This window comes from Impatiens glandulifera, chromosome 2 (genome assembly GCF_907164915.1).
Source record: "Impatiens glandulifera chromosome 2, dImpGla2.1, whole genome shotgun sequence".
NCBI classification, from domain to species: domain Eukaryota; kingdom Viridiplantae; phylum Streptophyta; class Magnoliopsida; order Ericales; family Balsaminaceae; genus Impatiens; species Impatiens glandulifera.
Window position 1 is genome coordinate 5,742,766 of NC_061863.1, and position 16,693 is coordinate 5,759,458.

The following is a 16,693-nucleotide window of genomic DNA, read 5'->3' on the forward strand; positions in this document are numbered from 1 at the left end:
CAACTTTATATTTGTTTTCAAAAAAAAAGTCAACATTTCAGTCAAATTAAACAAGAAGATGGGATTATAGAAAAACAAAAAATGAAGAACGAGCGCCAGCCGTTAAATCCGTTTGGGAATTCTGAAACCACACAAGCTTCTCTCTCACGATCACTCTACTGAAATATATATCTATCTACTTCAAATTTACAACTTCAAATTTCCACTTCAATGGCGGCATCGTCTTCTACGATGCTTCTTCTCCCTCCTCCACATCCTTCTTTCCTCTCTCGCAATTCTCTACCTTCTCTCCACGCTTACCCTATTTCTCTGCTCAAAACAACCACCGCTCCATATAGACTCCACTTATCTTCACGACGCCATCTATCTTCAATCTCCGCTGCACTAAAGGCACTTGTATTTGATTGCGACGGCGTCATATTAGATTCGGAGCAATTTCATCGTCAGGCTTACAACGATGCATTCTCTCATTTCAACGTTCGATCTCCTTCTTCTTCCTCACAACCTCTCAATTGGAGTCTCGAGTTCTACGACAAGTTCCAGAATCTAGTCGGTGGTGGAAAACCTAAAATGCGATGGTCTGTCTATTCTCCATCTCTTAGTTAGTTTGTAGTTTTTCATTTTTTGATTTTGCTCAATCTCTTAGGTATTTTAATGAGCACGGTTGGCCATCTTCAACAATATATGATTCACCTCCTGAGGACAGTTCTGATCGTGAAAAATTGGTTGATATTCTACAGGTACTGTTACCAACATTAATTTAGAGATTTAGAACTTATATATGTAGATGCTGATTGATTTACAATTGTATGCAGGATTGGAAAACTGAAAGGTACAAGGCAATTATTAAATCAGGAACTGTAAGAAGAAACTATACTAAATGTTTCGGTATTTTTATAACATAGTTGGTTTAATTTGAACATTTGAATCTAATGAAACATTGATTAGAAATTTGATTGTTGTTGTTAATTGTTAGGTGGAACCTAGACCAGGAATCTTGAGATTAATGAATGAGGCTAAAGCTGCTGTAAGATTGATTTTTTGACTGAATGCGATGAATGCTTATGTGCGTATTCATTCCACATAACTGACAGAAACAGTTTTTTTCACCTTTTTTACTTGTGGATGTAGGGGAAATTATTGGCTGTTTGCTCTGCTGGAACTAAAAGTTCGGTCATACTATGTCTTGAAAACATTATTGGATTAGTAAGTCCTTGTGTTAATTTTCAGATAACCCTATCCTATTCTTTGTTTATCGCTTTTTGATGGGTAATTTATTCACTGTTTGTAGGAAAGATTCACGAATCTTGATTGCTTCCTTGCAGGTAAAAACAATTAGCAGTTCCCATAATTGATTTCTATGGTTTCTGGACATCTAGAATACTAGAAATATGTGTTACTTTTTTCTTCTGTTTTTTGTATCTCGATCTCGTTCAGAAATTGCCAAAATTGTTGTCGTAAGATATACTATTCGTGTGGTAAAAAAGTTTATTTGGCAAATGGTTTATTGGCTGAATTGTGATCATAAATTTTTGGAGAGACAGATAGATCATTGTTTGGTAAAAGAGTCTAGTTGGATAATTATCCCAAATACTTTTGCAGATCTCTATTGACCATACCAAAAGGGTTTTATGTCCTGTCCTAGATAATCTTGCTATTGTGATGAATTCCCATCTTTTGGGTACTTTCTGGTTATTGATCAACTGAAGTCATCTTTTTAGGATTGAAGTTCATTTTGTTTTCTGAACTTGCATGAAAGACCTCATTTTGGTTTCTCAACTTGTGTATTACTTTGTCAGTTTTGGCTAATTCCGATAAGTTCTTAAATCATCCCTACAATCATGATCCCTACCTTCAAATTTAGTCATTCTTAGTTGAGAGATTTGATCTCTTAAGCAAAATATTTTCTATTTAAGCTATCCTAGAGGGTTATTTGATTATCTCTACACAATTTATGCAGCTCCTTAATCACAATTATTGACTAAAATAATACTTTCCTTTTAAAATGCATATTAAGATGACATTAAAGGAGTTAAACAAGAAAAACAAAATGAACTTTTGATGCAAGTTAAGGAAGTAAAATAATGAGATTTTTTTTCATTCTAGTTTCTTCATCTTGATTGATTACATGTTTACATAACTTATCTAAAGACCTGTAGAAAGTTTTCTAATCATCTGCATGTCAATAGGATACAATTAAAAATGAGATGATCTTTTCATGTCTGTTGGCATTCTTGTTTTTCAACAATGCCTTTGATTTTATTTTTTAATAAAGATGACCCCATATGACTAAGATCTCTTTTAGAAACCTCTGTAACCAAATTTATTTTTTGAGAATAGGCGATGATGTGAAAGAAAAGAAGCCCAATTCATCCATTTACATTACAGCTTCTAAGGTAATCCATATATTAACTTTCTTTTTACCTAATTAAGCATCAGAAATTCAATTCCAAGGTTTTAAACCATGCAGAAACTAGGCGTCTCAGCTAAAGAATGTCTGGTGATTGAAGATTCAGTTATTGGACTACAGGTGAACTTTCATTGTTCATAATACTTTATGGTTTCATCAATATTACATTATTCCAAATCTTATAAAACCATATGTTATAATTGTTGAGTACTGACTTTTAAGTGTAAAAAGACTATTTTATCATTATAGTAACATAATTTGATTAACTTTCGAGGATACATATGTCCTTGTTTGTTTATACAGGCAGCAACAGGAGCAGGAATGCCATGTATTATAACACACACATCTTCAACAGCTAACCAGGTTAAGCCATGGGGAGGATATATATAAGTCATTTTGGTTGATTACAAGTTTATTTAATTATGAAAACTCATTACTTTGATGATTTATTATTGATATTAATACAGGATTTTAAAGAAGCAGTTGGCGTCTATTCAGACTTGGGCAATGTTAGGTACACAATTTGTTTTACGAGGAAAATATCATTTTCAAATTCGACTAAATAGAAGTTTTCAAATAGACTTGTTAGTTAATCTGTTACAAATTCCAAGTGTTTATTGATATGCATTGATTGCAGGTTAGAGGATTTGGAGTTGTTGCTCGAGAATGTTGTGGCAACCACCTAAGAATTTGCTCAATCATTTTTTACTTCTATATATATATATATTACATATTGTTCACTCTAGTTAATGAAATTCAATGATTTTCAAATAAATATATTTATAATTTTATTTTATTTTTAATTTTCCGTCTTTTTGGACAAACATGTTATAAAGCTTTACTTAGAAACTACTTAACTCGGGTATCTTATTAGTAAATTAATTGAGGAAAAACATCATGAAACTTTAGGTTAAATCTATTTTTGGATAACTTTTTTCGGGGTTAATCCGACCTTTGGAAAGCTCTTGGCGAGGAGACCTAGGGATAAGTTGCTAAAACTGTGGGGAGAATCGATCCGTTCAGTAGAATTCTGAAGAACGAGGGTACTGCGACTCAATTAGGCTGCACGATACAAGAGACATTTCCGTTGGATGTCATTATTGCAAATGGAGGTGACTCTACCACTTCGGCCAATTCTTTTTTCACTTATTCCCTCTTTCATGGCCCCATATCTTTCCGGAGGAAGTTCCATAATTTATGAAAGTTTCGAGTCATATTGGTCATGGGTTGAGAACGGGAATTGAACTCTACGAGATAAAATCAAATTTTATCCATCCGGTTTCACGAGACCATTTCGGCCTAAACATGGCTAAAGTTAACGTAATCAAGTCTTTCTTTACTAGAAGAGCAGGAGTTAAGACGATAAAAATCTCTAGTACTAAAGGGTTTATCAACTCATGAATCATATTCTATTTTAACTTAAAATAGTTAGAATCTTGGTGTAAAGGGTCTTACCACCTTAGATCTCAAATTCTCCTTCATAAAAGAACAACCAGACATTTTTCGGTTGATTTTGTGTCTACTCTTTGATTAATTACCACTCAATTAATTAATTAAAACGTCCGGCAGTTGGGTTATTAAAATCAATTTTGATGTGGGGTTTGATTCTAAGTGAAATGTCACAATTGAACTGACAACAAGGAATCAGTGAAGATCTCACTTGACTATTAGAGTTTTTAGGTACTGATGCCAAGTATATAATCGATGTTATATGCTCCATTGAGAATCCTGACTTCATAGGATGATCCCTATGGTACATGATATCAAATATCAAATTTCAACTTCTTCAGAAATCAAGACAAATTTTACTCTTATAATTCTCTTAAAAAAAAATTTAAAACCCATCAACATTTTTTAAATAAATTAAATTAAAATTTATTTTAATAAATCCACCACCAAAATTTATAATGAGTGACCTAATTGTGGAATGTTGTTGAGTCTTTCAAACATGAATTGGTTTAATAATAACATTTCAAATGAGTTTTAATACATTGTTTTTGAATTACCCAAATCAAAGTCATTTGTACCATTACAAGGACTTGATGTAAAATAAACTAATATTTAGTCATATTGTACTTCTAATTAAAATACAAAAACAATAATGATATTAAGTTCATGCCCTTCCATCTATGCCATAATCAGTTCATAAAAAAACATAAACAAATTAAGTTTCCAAGATCTTTCTTACATACAGAAAATAGATAGCATACCAATAAAATATGTCTTAAACTATTTACTAAAGGATACATAGGAAAACAAAACATAATCCCGGGTTTGATATTGTTATAATATCAACTTCAATTTCCACATATATCTAAAACCCATATGATTTCCTCATCATCCTCGTGAAATCATCCATATTAACTTCTCCATCGCCTAAACATTTCAAACCAACGAGCATATCAAAAACACACCCACATCATATTTTAAACACAAAATTAAGAGGAAAAACTTACGATCGCGATCAGCTTCTTCTATCATCTCTTGAATCTCCCTTTCAGTAAAGCTCTCCCCAAGTTCCTTAGCAATTTTTCGAATGTCTTCCCCTGTTATTTTCCCCTATAATTCGGAAATCACCATAAATACAAGATCAGTTTCCTCGTACAATAATGTTTGGAATCACACTGAAAAAAATAAACTACATTTTTGTCGTAGTCGATTATGTTGAATGCCTTTGTGAGCTCTTCTTTAGTGTCCCTTTCGCCGATCTTGGCTGTCATCATGTACTCAAATTCATCATAATCTATTCCTCCACTCCCATCTTTATCAACATCAGCTATCATTTGATTAATTTGCTGTTTGACAATCAAACTCACTTTCAATAATACATCCAATGTACAAATTAAATGAAAACCCATACAAAACTTAGGTCAAATCATCAAAATTCATACCTCTTCAGTCATTTCAAAACCCAAGGCCCTATGAAAAAAAATATGAAAACAAGATGTCATAACTACTCTTTTTTGATAATTGAATCAACAAATTTTACATTCAAGAAGAGTATTCATTTATTTATACCTCATGGCAACATTTAGCTCCTTTGCATCAATGGTGCCTAATAAAAACAAATCAAATTATCTTTAGCATTAAACAATGAAGAAATCCCGGGCCCTATTTGGAATGAATTTGTATGTGGGTCTTACTCAAACCCGTTAATCAGTATGATAGGCAACAAAGAATCAACAATTCAGTACTATTTTTTCTTCTTTTTTAAGAAATGGTTATGAAAGTTCGAACTCAGCCTAACACTCTCCGCTGAGCTAAACAATCCTTCTCAACAATTCAGTACCTGAATCTGTATCTGGGTCTTACTCAAAAACAGCCAATTTATTATAACAATATCATTTGGCATGAAATTATGGTTGTTATGGTGGTCTAATTCAGATACAGAACACATGGGGTCTTATCTGAATACGAATCTAGATCAAGAAAGAACCAACCAATAACCAAATAGGGCAACTATTACCAGTACAAGATGAGTCTGGGTAGTAGTCAAAAACCGTCAAATTAAATTTTCATTTGGTATGAAAGTGTGTGTTTAGGATGATCTAATTGAGATATATGCAACACATCTGAATACAAATCCAGATCAAAAACCAATAAGTCGTACAAACATCAACAATTCAATACCTGAACCATCCGTGTCAAACAACTCGAAAGCTTCTTTGATCTCTTGTTTCTTTTGTTGAGTCAACCCATGACGACGTCGGGTGGCTGTGGGTTTCTCTTTTCTGGATACGATTCTGTTGTAAGAGCTAGACTGTAAAGACAATTTGACAAAACAATGAAACCAAAATCATTTAAAGGGAAGGGAGACAAGATACAATCAAAAGAAATACAATGAAATCCCAAGCCCTAATTCTAGAATCGCATTATTGATTTATATGATAATGAAATGACAAAACCACAATGTACTTACCATTTTCAACACTCAGAAAGAACTCTGAACTCTGCAAAAAGAGATGTGATAGGTTAAATCAACGAAAACCAATCCAGATAGTATGATATGAGGAAAGATAACTGATTAGAAAACCTAGAACTACCCCAAATTCATGATTCTCAACTACAACTTAGGGCTTTGTAGTGGGTTTAGGCACACATTTTGTAAGAGAAAAGGGCAAAGAATTTACTAAACAATGGAAAGTATGAGTCAATTTACTTCAAAATTAGGCTGGAAACAGAAAACATGAAAAATCAGGTAACTTGAGATGTGGGTAAAGCAAATATAACAATTTTTTTCCGTTAGATCACAAGATAATACAAATTCGAGTCAAACTGAGAATGATAATCAAATTAGCTACAACAAACTGTTAAATTTCTCAAATTGGAACTGCTACGAATAGAAAGCGTCAAGATCTAGAAGGATATAGGGCTAAAAGAGATGGAGAGATAACATGTTAGTTGGTCGGAGAATCAAAACTTACAGAAGATCGGACTTCGGATCGGATCGGATCGTTGAAGAAGACTGTAAGAACTTGGAACCAATAAACTTTCTTACCCACAAACTTATAATAAATCAACTTTTGCAAATAATAAAAGAAAATTTAACTATATTTTACCTAAATTTTGCACAAATTCTCATATTAGTCCTTCAATTATTGATCTTCAAATCTAATACTCTACCAGATAATTATCAATATTTAAACAAATATGAAATACATTAATCACTAATTTTAAAAATTATCACGGTTAATTAATTATATATATTTATTTTTTAAATTTTAAATAATTTTATTTTTCAACTTTAAAAAATATTTTCTTTTTTATTTATTTATTTCAATTTTTTAATCTAGTAATATATTACTTTTTTATAAATAATAATAAAAATATGTATCAACTATTTAAAATATAATGTATGGACTAATTTTTTTTATTAATATTTTGACATTATTAATTATTATAAAGATATATAAATCGATATAATATAATAAATACTCCTAATTAATAATTTATATATTTATTATTTTAATTTCTAATATTACATATATATAATTACATTTTAAACTAATTAATATATTTAATTAAAAAAAATCTATTTTAAATGAACTATATATTATTACAAAAATGTAAGTTATTTAATTATAATGAAATTAAGTATTATAAAATTAAAATTTTAAATTATTAATTATTATATTTTTGTATTGATATTTTAAACTATTAATTATTCCTATAATATATATAATTTTTTTTATAAATATAATAAATACTAGTAATATATAAAATATAAATAATTTATTTTAAATAGTTAATAAATATTTTATTTTAATTTATAATGTTATTATAAATGTCTTTTTATACAAAAATATTATATTATTTTTGAAAAAACAATAATTAAAAAAATGTTAAAATAAATTTTATAACGTCTAAAAAGGTCGACATCTTAAAACGTTTATTTGACTCAATAGTTTCTCCTAGAACTGGGCATCTTACATAAACGTTCTTATTCGACTTGAGCAAGTCGTGTTAGACTCTCAATTGTCTTGTTGTGTCGTGTTTAAATCTTATGTGTGTCATATTGTGTCTTGATTAACTCAAAATATTATGATTCACGGACTCTCTCGTGTCGTGTTATTCGTGTTCACGAGTTTATTCGTGTCGTCCTAACTCGTGTTTAAATTCGTGTTTCGTGTTATTCTGACTAGATTTTGTTGTCGTGTCAACATCTTGACACTCATGTTAATTATTTATTTATTTATATATATTAAGTTATATTGTTAGTAAAACTTATAAAATATTATTATATTATCAAAGTTAAATTATTATTATATATTTTGTTTGAATGTTTTAATAATAATTAAAATTTTAAAATAATTTAAAATTTTAAAAATAATATGTAAATTAATAAAAGTAATATGTGAGATAATTATTATGAGACTTAAATTTTTATTCATATAATTTATTTAATATTTATATTTTATTTTAATATTTTAGTATATTTAATTTTAATTATATATATTACATTTATAATATTAAATAATTTATAAATTTAATTAAAATATAAATATATTTAGAGAGACGTGGTCATTTAATAATGTTAATATAAAAGTGGATAGTTTGAGAAAAAAATGGGAGAGAAAGTGGAAAAGGTGGGTAAAATTTATAAATATATATTATTAAAATTAAAATTAAAATTATTATCATATATTTATTATTTAATGTATTAATAATAATTGAAATTATAAATAATTAAAAAATTAATAAGTAATTAATAAAATAATATCCAAGTAAATTTATTAATAGACTCACATTTTATTCATATAATTTATTTATATTTTATTTTAATTTATATTATTTAAGTTTATATTTTATTTTAATATTATATTTTAGTGTGTTTAATTTTAATTATAAATATTACATTTATAAAATTAAATAATTTATTAATTGAATAAAAATGTAATAGGTTTAGAGAATGTTAACGTGGGTAGCTTAGGTCATTTGACTAATTGTGTTTATGTCGTTTCGTGTGTATACTCGTGCTCGTGTCGTGTTTATACTTGTGTCGTATCTGTGTCGACTCGTAACCGTGTTTCAATCGTATAAACTCATAATCGTGTCGTCTCGTGTTTATATCGTGTCAACCCAAGACCCGAGTGAGATAATATCGTATTGTGTCGTTCCGTACAAATATCATGTTGGATCGTGTCAACTCATTACCCAGCTCTAGTTCAGACCAATATTCATGTCCATGTTGAAATAACACTAAACACGAAATCCTCCATCAAACTCACATGCATACCGGGCAATCAGGAATTAGGCGGCGGCGAAGAAGAACTATCTTGACGGGGATGATAATAAGGATAAACCGTATAAATGGTCTGAAGAATCGAAAGAGAAAAACATTAGTATAGCAGCAATAACCGTCAAAATCGCCCATGGAATTCTAAAGTATGTCTGAATCAAATTCGCCCTCCATTCATTCCAACTCTTCTTACAATACCTATGCACTTTGTAACGAACTTGATCCAAATTTATATTTTGATCCAACTTCACATCTTTAGGTTTAGGAACATTTATTTGGTCATTTATTCGGTTGTGTCGTCAACAACTAATGTTGGGAGCTTGAGGGATCCTCGTTTGAATGTGATGTCTTTTAGGCTATTGAATTTTTTTTTTTTATGGAGATAAAAATAAGAATAAGAACAAATAAAAAAAATTAATTTAAGAGCATTAAAATATAACCTCAAAGATTATTTTCACAATTATAGATTTATGATAAAAAAAAATTAAATTATTAAAGATAGAAAACTACTAAAATATAAACAATATAATTAGGGTTAGTGATATAAAAGACAACAATAAAAATAAATAAATAAATGAGCCTAATATTAAAGATAAAAAATAATAAAATATTTACTATAGAAAAAATTAATATATTATGATATTAGATATAATATGGAGAGAAAAAAAATATTATATTATATATAATAGAGAGAGAAATAAGTAATATATATTATTATATAATATGGAGAGAGAGGAAAATATATTAGAAAGAAAAAATTTACATATTATAAAGAAATAAATATAAAATATTATAATATTGTACGATAAAATAGATATTTTATAATATATAATTAATAATAGAGATAATATTATATACTAAATATTTAAAAAATTTGGTGTCACCGAAAATTGGGAGCCCTCCTCTGGCCGGGCCTTGTTGTGAGTTCAAGTCGTAACATTGGGTTGAATTTCATTATTTTCCAAAGGACACACAGCTGAACAGAAGATAAACAAACTAGTTTTATTGGTGTAATGGTAGGGAGGGCTTTGTGTTCAAATCCCCGGATGATTTTTTTTTTCTTTACAGCAGATCTCTCTATTCAACAGTACATAGCCACAACACCAAAACCAAACAATATCATAGTTTGGTAAATGAAACACACAACATCAATTCATCCATTATACAATTAGCATTTCATTATAACGGTATCAAATCACACTACAATTAAGTGTAGACAAGAAGCAAGAAAATCAAAACAAATCAACCTATATTTCAAACCATCACACCAATGTTTATCAAATTTTGATCAACTGCTCCTCTATACAATTATAGAATCAATCAAAGGCCTTAAGATCCCACATAAACAAAGAACCATTTCTGAAAATCATCTTTTAACCAAAACTTGGATTTTTTTTTTGAGAAATCATGAGAACATTAACACGGTATGCCCGAACTCATTCCAACTCGTTTTAAACTTCATAAGAAACATTTTCAAACCATCAATGCCGATTGTGGACCTAAGAATGGTGAATTCATATTTTGAAAAATTTGCTCTTATTTGTGTATTTCTAATTTAAGATGAATCAGCCCAAATGGCTCCTCTAGCTAAAAGTTTCACAAGTATCATACAATATATTTCGATAAATAAGTAGACATATAATTGGAGAAACGAGACCACATTTATTCAAGAACAACACATCTACTTACCGGCACATAAAGAAATAAAAGTGTGATAAATCTTCGTTTAGACAATTACATGAAAAATGACCAACATTAATACCAAAAAAATATATATATTCTAATTTATTTATTTGTTTTGGTTTATTTAATTTGTCTAAATATGACACTACTTCTAAATTAATTAATTATTTTAATCTTTCATAATAAGTCTATATAGAAATATTTTTAGAAATAATTTGTTTGCTCAGAATTATTAAAAATTATAAATCAGGGTAACAATGAGTGTCTATAAAATTAATTATTTTTTTTTTTTGTAAAAGTTACAAAAATACATATATTTAAAGTTAAAAATAAAATTATATATATATATATTTATATATATATATATTTAACTACTCTATAAAATGTCTTAAATTGAAATGAATATAATGAGTTAAGAATAATATCCTTCCTTAAAAAATAATAAATTAAATTTTATATTTTTAAATTTTAATTTGAAAATTTGTACAAAATATAATGAGAAAATTAATAATTACCCACAAAACTTAAAATTAAATCTTGGCTCGGGTTTAGAACATTTGGATTATGATGACAAGTAGTTGGATCTATCTCCATAATAGTGGACATTATTAGAATCTATAAATCTTATTAAAAGTTTTAAAATAAAATTAATGTATAAAAATATTATATTAGAAATTATTATTGATTTTAATGATTATAGATATAATTAAAATTATTAATAATTTAAAAATAAAATAAAATTATTAATAATTTAAAAATAAAATAAAATTTTAAAATTATATTATTATTTAAAATATAATTTAGTTAAACTATTAAATATGTATATTATAAAATAGTAATTTTATAAGTGTGAGTATTCTAATTTGGGCCTGGTTAAAATTAGATTTATTAAAAAAAATCAGTTAAAAAATGATATGTGTGATGATTTTGCGGAATTAATGATTTTTTTATAAAAAAATTAAAAATATTAATATATAATGATAAAATAATAAATAATAATTTAAAATAAAATTATTTTAGTAAAGTAATTAAATTAGATAACTCATTAAAAAAGAAAATATGATATTTTTTATTTTGATTATTTAAATAATCATAAAGTTATCATATAAGAGGATTTTTAGAATAGGAGTGTTTTTTCTTTTTCCACCACATATTTGAATTTGTATTGAATAGTACTTTTAATCTTTTGTAGGTGACATACTTATTATACTCTTCTTCAATCGTGTTAGTAATTTTATTGTCGTTCATAATTTTAGGTAGAGATTCCTTAGCTTAAATAAATTGCATAATTGTTGGACGATATTAATTAAATTTTAATATTTGCAAATATGTATTATTTAACCTAAGTTATTTCTTATTATTTGTAAATTAATGTTTTATTTGCAACTTCATATTTTATTTAATGAAAATTAATTTCTTATAAAAAAAATGATATTAATTTTTATATTTATTTTGACTCATTAGAGTAGATAAAATGCTTTAAAGCCTCTTAAAAGACTAAGTCACCCATTTGTAAGACAGCATTATATATATATATATATATATATATATATATATATATATATATATATATATATATATATATATATATATATATATATATATATATATATATATATATTTATATATATTGATATCTTAGTATGAAGTATATTTACTTAATCCATTCTTTAGTGCACATTTAAAAATTGTGACTTTCAACAACCGGCTTCCCAATATTGTTACAAGTTAGTCAATTCTAATTTTTTTACTCATCAAAGCCAACACATATAATATAATATGAAATAGGACAAAACATACATGAAAATATCCATTTATAAAAAATATGTCAATTTTGAAACTCATACTTTTACTATTATATGAAAAAATACAATTCAATTATTAAAATTTACTACAAATTTATCAGTTTTTTGATAAGATTGTTTTTTACATCATTACCCACAATATTATTTTTTAAATTATGATCACACATCTATTTTTTTTTATTTTTTATTTTTAATTTGGCATATAAATATTTTTTTTAATCATGATCACATATAATGTTTGTTTCACTTATATATATATATATATATATATATATATATATATATATATATATATATATATAATATAAATATATATATATATATAATATAATATAATATAATATGATGTTTAATTTTAAAGTGTCCGGATTGTTAGGTCGAGAGTTTTGATTAATTTGAATATATATGTGAGAGTAATGGATACTTGGGTCAGATTGTGGATTGACCCGCTCATAAATTTAAAACGGTTATAAATAAAATTAAAAATGTTATATGTATGTTTCGAACTTGCAACCTAACAAAATTTTGGTAGAGTATACCGCATTGTATACCCACCTCAATACATCAATACATTGTGACATTAGAAAATAACATTTTATGAGATGGTTGATTAGATTGAGACGTTACTTGAAGATGAATTGTTACTGGAGAGTAGAGACACTAATTCCTTATTAATTTTTAGATTAGAGATTTCATTTATTTCATCACTTGTTTAAGTAAACTTAATGGCTTTTTATGCAATATATTTAACATCATTCAAACTAAATTGGAGCAAACTAAATGAAAGGTATCTATATATATATAATGATGCTTAATTTCAAAAGTGTCCGGATTGCTGGGTCTAGAGTTGTGGTTAATTTGGATATATACATGAGAGTAAATGGATACTTGGGTCAGATTGTGGGTTGACCCGCCCATAAACTTAAAACGGTTAAAAATAAAATAAAAAATGCTATCGATATGTTTTGAACTTGCAACCTAACAAAATAAGTACAACCCTTTAACTAACTAAGCTATAAGACTTTATATTTCAAATTCAATACCAAATTTGATGAAATTTGATGAACGTGAGAGATTTTAACCATATAAGTTCAACTTTTTAACTAACTAATTCATATATATATAATGATGCTTAATTTAAAAGTGTCCGGATTGTCATGTCGAAAGTTGTGGTTAATTTGAATATATATGAGAGTAAATGGATACTTGGATCAGATTGTGGGTTGACCCACCCATAAACTTAAAACGGTTAAAAATAAAATTAAAAATGCTATAGGTATGTTTTGAACTTACAACCTAACAAAACAAGTACAACCCTTTAACCAAGTGTGATTGAGATGTGGTTTGCCGAGCAATAATAGATCGATATCAATTGAAAGTGATTAAAATATATGAATCAAATATTTGATTAACCAAAGTGAGATCACAGTATTAACATAATAAGTGTTCTGCTATAGAATATATATATATATATATATATATATATATATATATATATATATATAAATATATATAATAATGCTTAAAATTAGATTGTCAGATCGAAATACGTGATTAACGTGATTAATTTGGATCTTAGCGTGAGAGTAAATGAGTACGACCCGTATGGATCAAACCGTGAGTCAATTTAAATAAAAAAAGAATATGACTTTTTATATTCCTTCTTTAATTTATCTCTCTAATTAATAAATAAAATATATAATCAATATTAACAACTTAATAAATTTTAAAAATAATAATTTAATTTAATTATATTAGAATAATAAGCGTTCATTAATAGAATATATATAAATCTACACCATTTTCTAAAATTATATAAAAAAAAGTTTATATTTTTTTCATTTCAATCTTTAACTAAAAAATGAATTATTAACCATAATAAATGTTCTTTTATAGAATTTTTTTAATATATATATATATATATATATATTATATAAATAATTTTATTTGTATTAATTATTTTTATATTATTATATTATATATATGGACTATTTTTTAAAATTATATTATATATATATAACAATTTATTTAAAACTTAAGTTGTGATATATTTAAATAAAAATAAATTATTATTTTTCATTATTTGTCTACAATTTTTATTTGACAAGTAAGTAATACTTTTTATACTAAAAAAAGTAGTTAAAAATAAATTAATCTTTTTGATTATTCATCTACATTTTATATTTTACACAAAATAATAAATAATATTTTTTATATTAAAAATGTAGTTGTAGCTTTGTAACTCCCGACGAGATCGTCTCCCCTCTAGGTTCGTAGCTTAACATGCGTCGTGGACGCGTGTCAATACAGGGGCACATCGTGGGATGACTCGATATTTGATTCGTTTCAACCTCGGTTTGCGTGTCAAACATCTTTTAAAATAAAATATTTAATTTTTAAAAGATTTTGATAATACCTGTAACAGTAATAAATTAATTATATAAAAGTAATTAATCATTTATTCAAATCTTAATAATCTGATGGCTAAATAACAATTTAGCCAGAACTCAGTTTAAATTAATTAAACATAACTAATTTAAAATATTATTTATTTGAAAATCAGAGTCGCCACACGATTTTATGGAAATCAATAAAATAATATGTGTACAAACGTATTTATATCCGAATTTATGAAAAAAGGGGTTCGTGTTCCGGTTACGCTCAAGAAAAGACTTTCGTGCTATGTCCTGTACGCTCATCAAAAGACATCTTTTTATTTATAAAAATACTCTAGCTATTAAAACTTTCTTTATAGCATTTATTTTCTTCAATTAGTAGGGGTCTTAATCAATGATAGACTTATGTTGCATAAATAATTGTACAAAATTATTTAGAAGGGCATACTTACAATTGCGTTGATATATATATAAGTAAAAACCTGAAAAATATCATAAAATGTGTTAGAATTTAAAAATAAATTCCAAACATGACCTTAACCAAAACATTGGATTAGGAAGTATCTCGAAAATATTAAAATATCATTTTTTTTACCTTTTGAGATTATTTGAAAATAGATTCGGGTTCCAAAGTTACAAATATATTTTGAATTTTGAAAAGTGGAACCAAATAGGCCTTAATACCCGAGTCCTAGGGTCTGGGTTCAGTTTGGATGATCTAGGCTCGGTCGGGCACGGTCAAGACCGAATGGTCCGGATTAGGGCTCGGTTGCATGAGTCAAGGGACTGGAGGGCTTGGTCCTAGGCTATGGAGGCTCAGTCCCGAACTCTATTTGCTCGGTCCTAGACTTGGGAGGCTCGGTCCTGGTTCAAGTTCGTCGGTCCTGGTCCTCGATCCTAGGTTTAGGTTTAAGCTTATGTTTATTAGTCTTAGGCTAAGAGAGGGCTCGATCCTAGGATAAAGGGGGTGTTCGGTCCTAGGTCAAAAACATCGGTCCAAGGGCTCGGTCCTAAGTTAAAAAACTTGGTCAGGTTTACCTGTCCTAGGTTCGAAAAAATAGTCCTAGGCTAAGGGGAAGACTCAGTCCTTCCTCGGGAACACTAGTCCTAATCTCCGGTTGAAGCTGAAGAACATCGGTCCTAGTCCTCGGTCGGACTTGAAGAACACTGACGATCGTGGCTAAGTTTTCTTGGTCGCGGCTTAAGAACAAGACCGAGGATTATCGATCCTATGCTAAAACCTTAGGACCGAGTTGTTCTTATTTTGGTAGAGATTTCAGAAGTCCATAATTTTTTATTTAAATCATTGAATCGAAGCCACAATTAGTTCATATGATCATGAAGAACAAAAACTCTAACATAAATCACGATTTCAAGATCTTTGTAAAGATCAATTTCAAAACACCATTTCTAGGTCAAATTTTGGGGTTCTCAAATTAGGTCATTTCAAGGCCTGATTTTTGTTTCATTAGATTTGAAATGATGAATATAGTTCAACTCAACCAAAACAAGAACATCATTCAAACATTAAAATGATTTTTGAAGATTGAATCAAAATCCAAAAATTTCAAAAACACAATTTGATCAAATCGATGTTAAAGTTGCTTGAAAATCATTCTAACATGTTAACAAACATGTATAACAACTAATTAGATCAAAA

At 27.4% G+C, this 16,693-nt stretch overlaps 2 protein-coding genes across 2 annotated transcripts; one reads left to right on the forward strand and one right to left on the reverse strand.

Moving 5' to 3' along the window:
- Positions 1 to 125: 125 nt before the first annotated feature.
- On the forward strand, positions 126 to 3,213 carry LOC124927739 (haloacid dehalogenase-like hydrolase domain-containing protein At4g39970). Its single transcript, XM_047468202.1, has 11 exons — positions 126 to 578; positions 647 to 740; positions 816 to 860; positions 977 to 1,027; positions 1,132 to 1,206; positions 1,292 to 1,325; positions 2,341 to 2,396; positions 2,471 to 2,530; positions 2,714 to 2,773; positions 2,878 to 2,924; positions 3,048 to 3,213. The coding sequence occupies exons 1-11, from the start codon at positions 211 to 213 to the stop codon at positions 3,094 to 3,096; spliced, it is 939 nt and encodes a 312-aa protein (XP_047324158.1). The 5' UTR covers positions 126 to 210; the 3' UTR covers positions 3,097 to 3,213.
- A 1,299-nt stretch (positions 3,214 to 4,512) lies between these two features.
- LOC124926198 (probable calcium-binding protein CML20) lies at positions 4,513 to 6,932 on the reverse strand. Its single transcript, XM_047466381.1, has 8 exons — positions 6,835 to 6,932; positions 6,330 to 6,360; positions 6,041 to 6,170; positions 5,429 to 5,465; positions 5,302 to 5,329; positions 5,053 to 5,205; positions 4,867 to 4,969; positions 4,513 to 4,786 (listed from the first exon to the last, which is right to left on the reverse strand). The coding sequence occupies exons 2-8, from the start codon at positions 6,330 to 6,332 to the stop codon at positions 4,725 to 4,727; spliced, it is 516 nt and encodes a 171-aa protein (XP_047322337.1). The 5' UTR covers positions 6,333 to 6,360; positions 6,835 to 6,932; the 3' UTR covers positions 4,513 to 4,724.
- Positions 6,933 to 16,693: the final 9,761 nt, after the last annotated feature.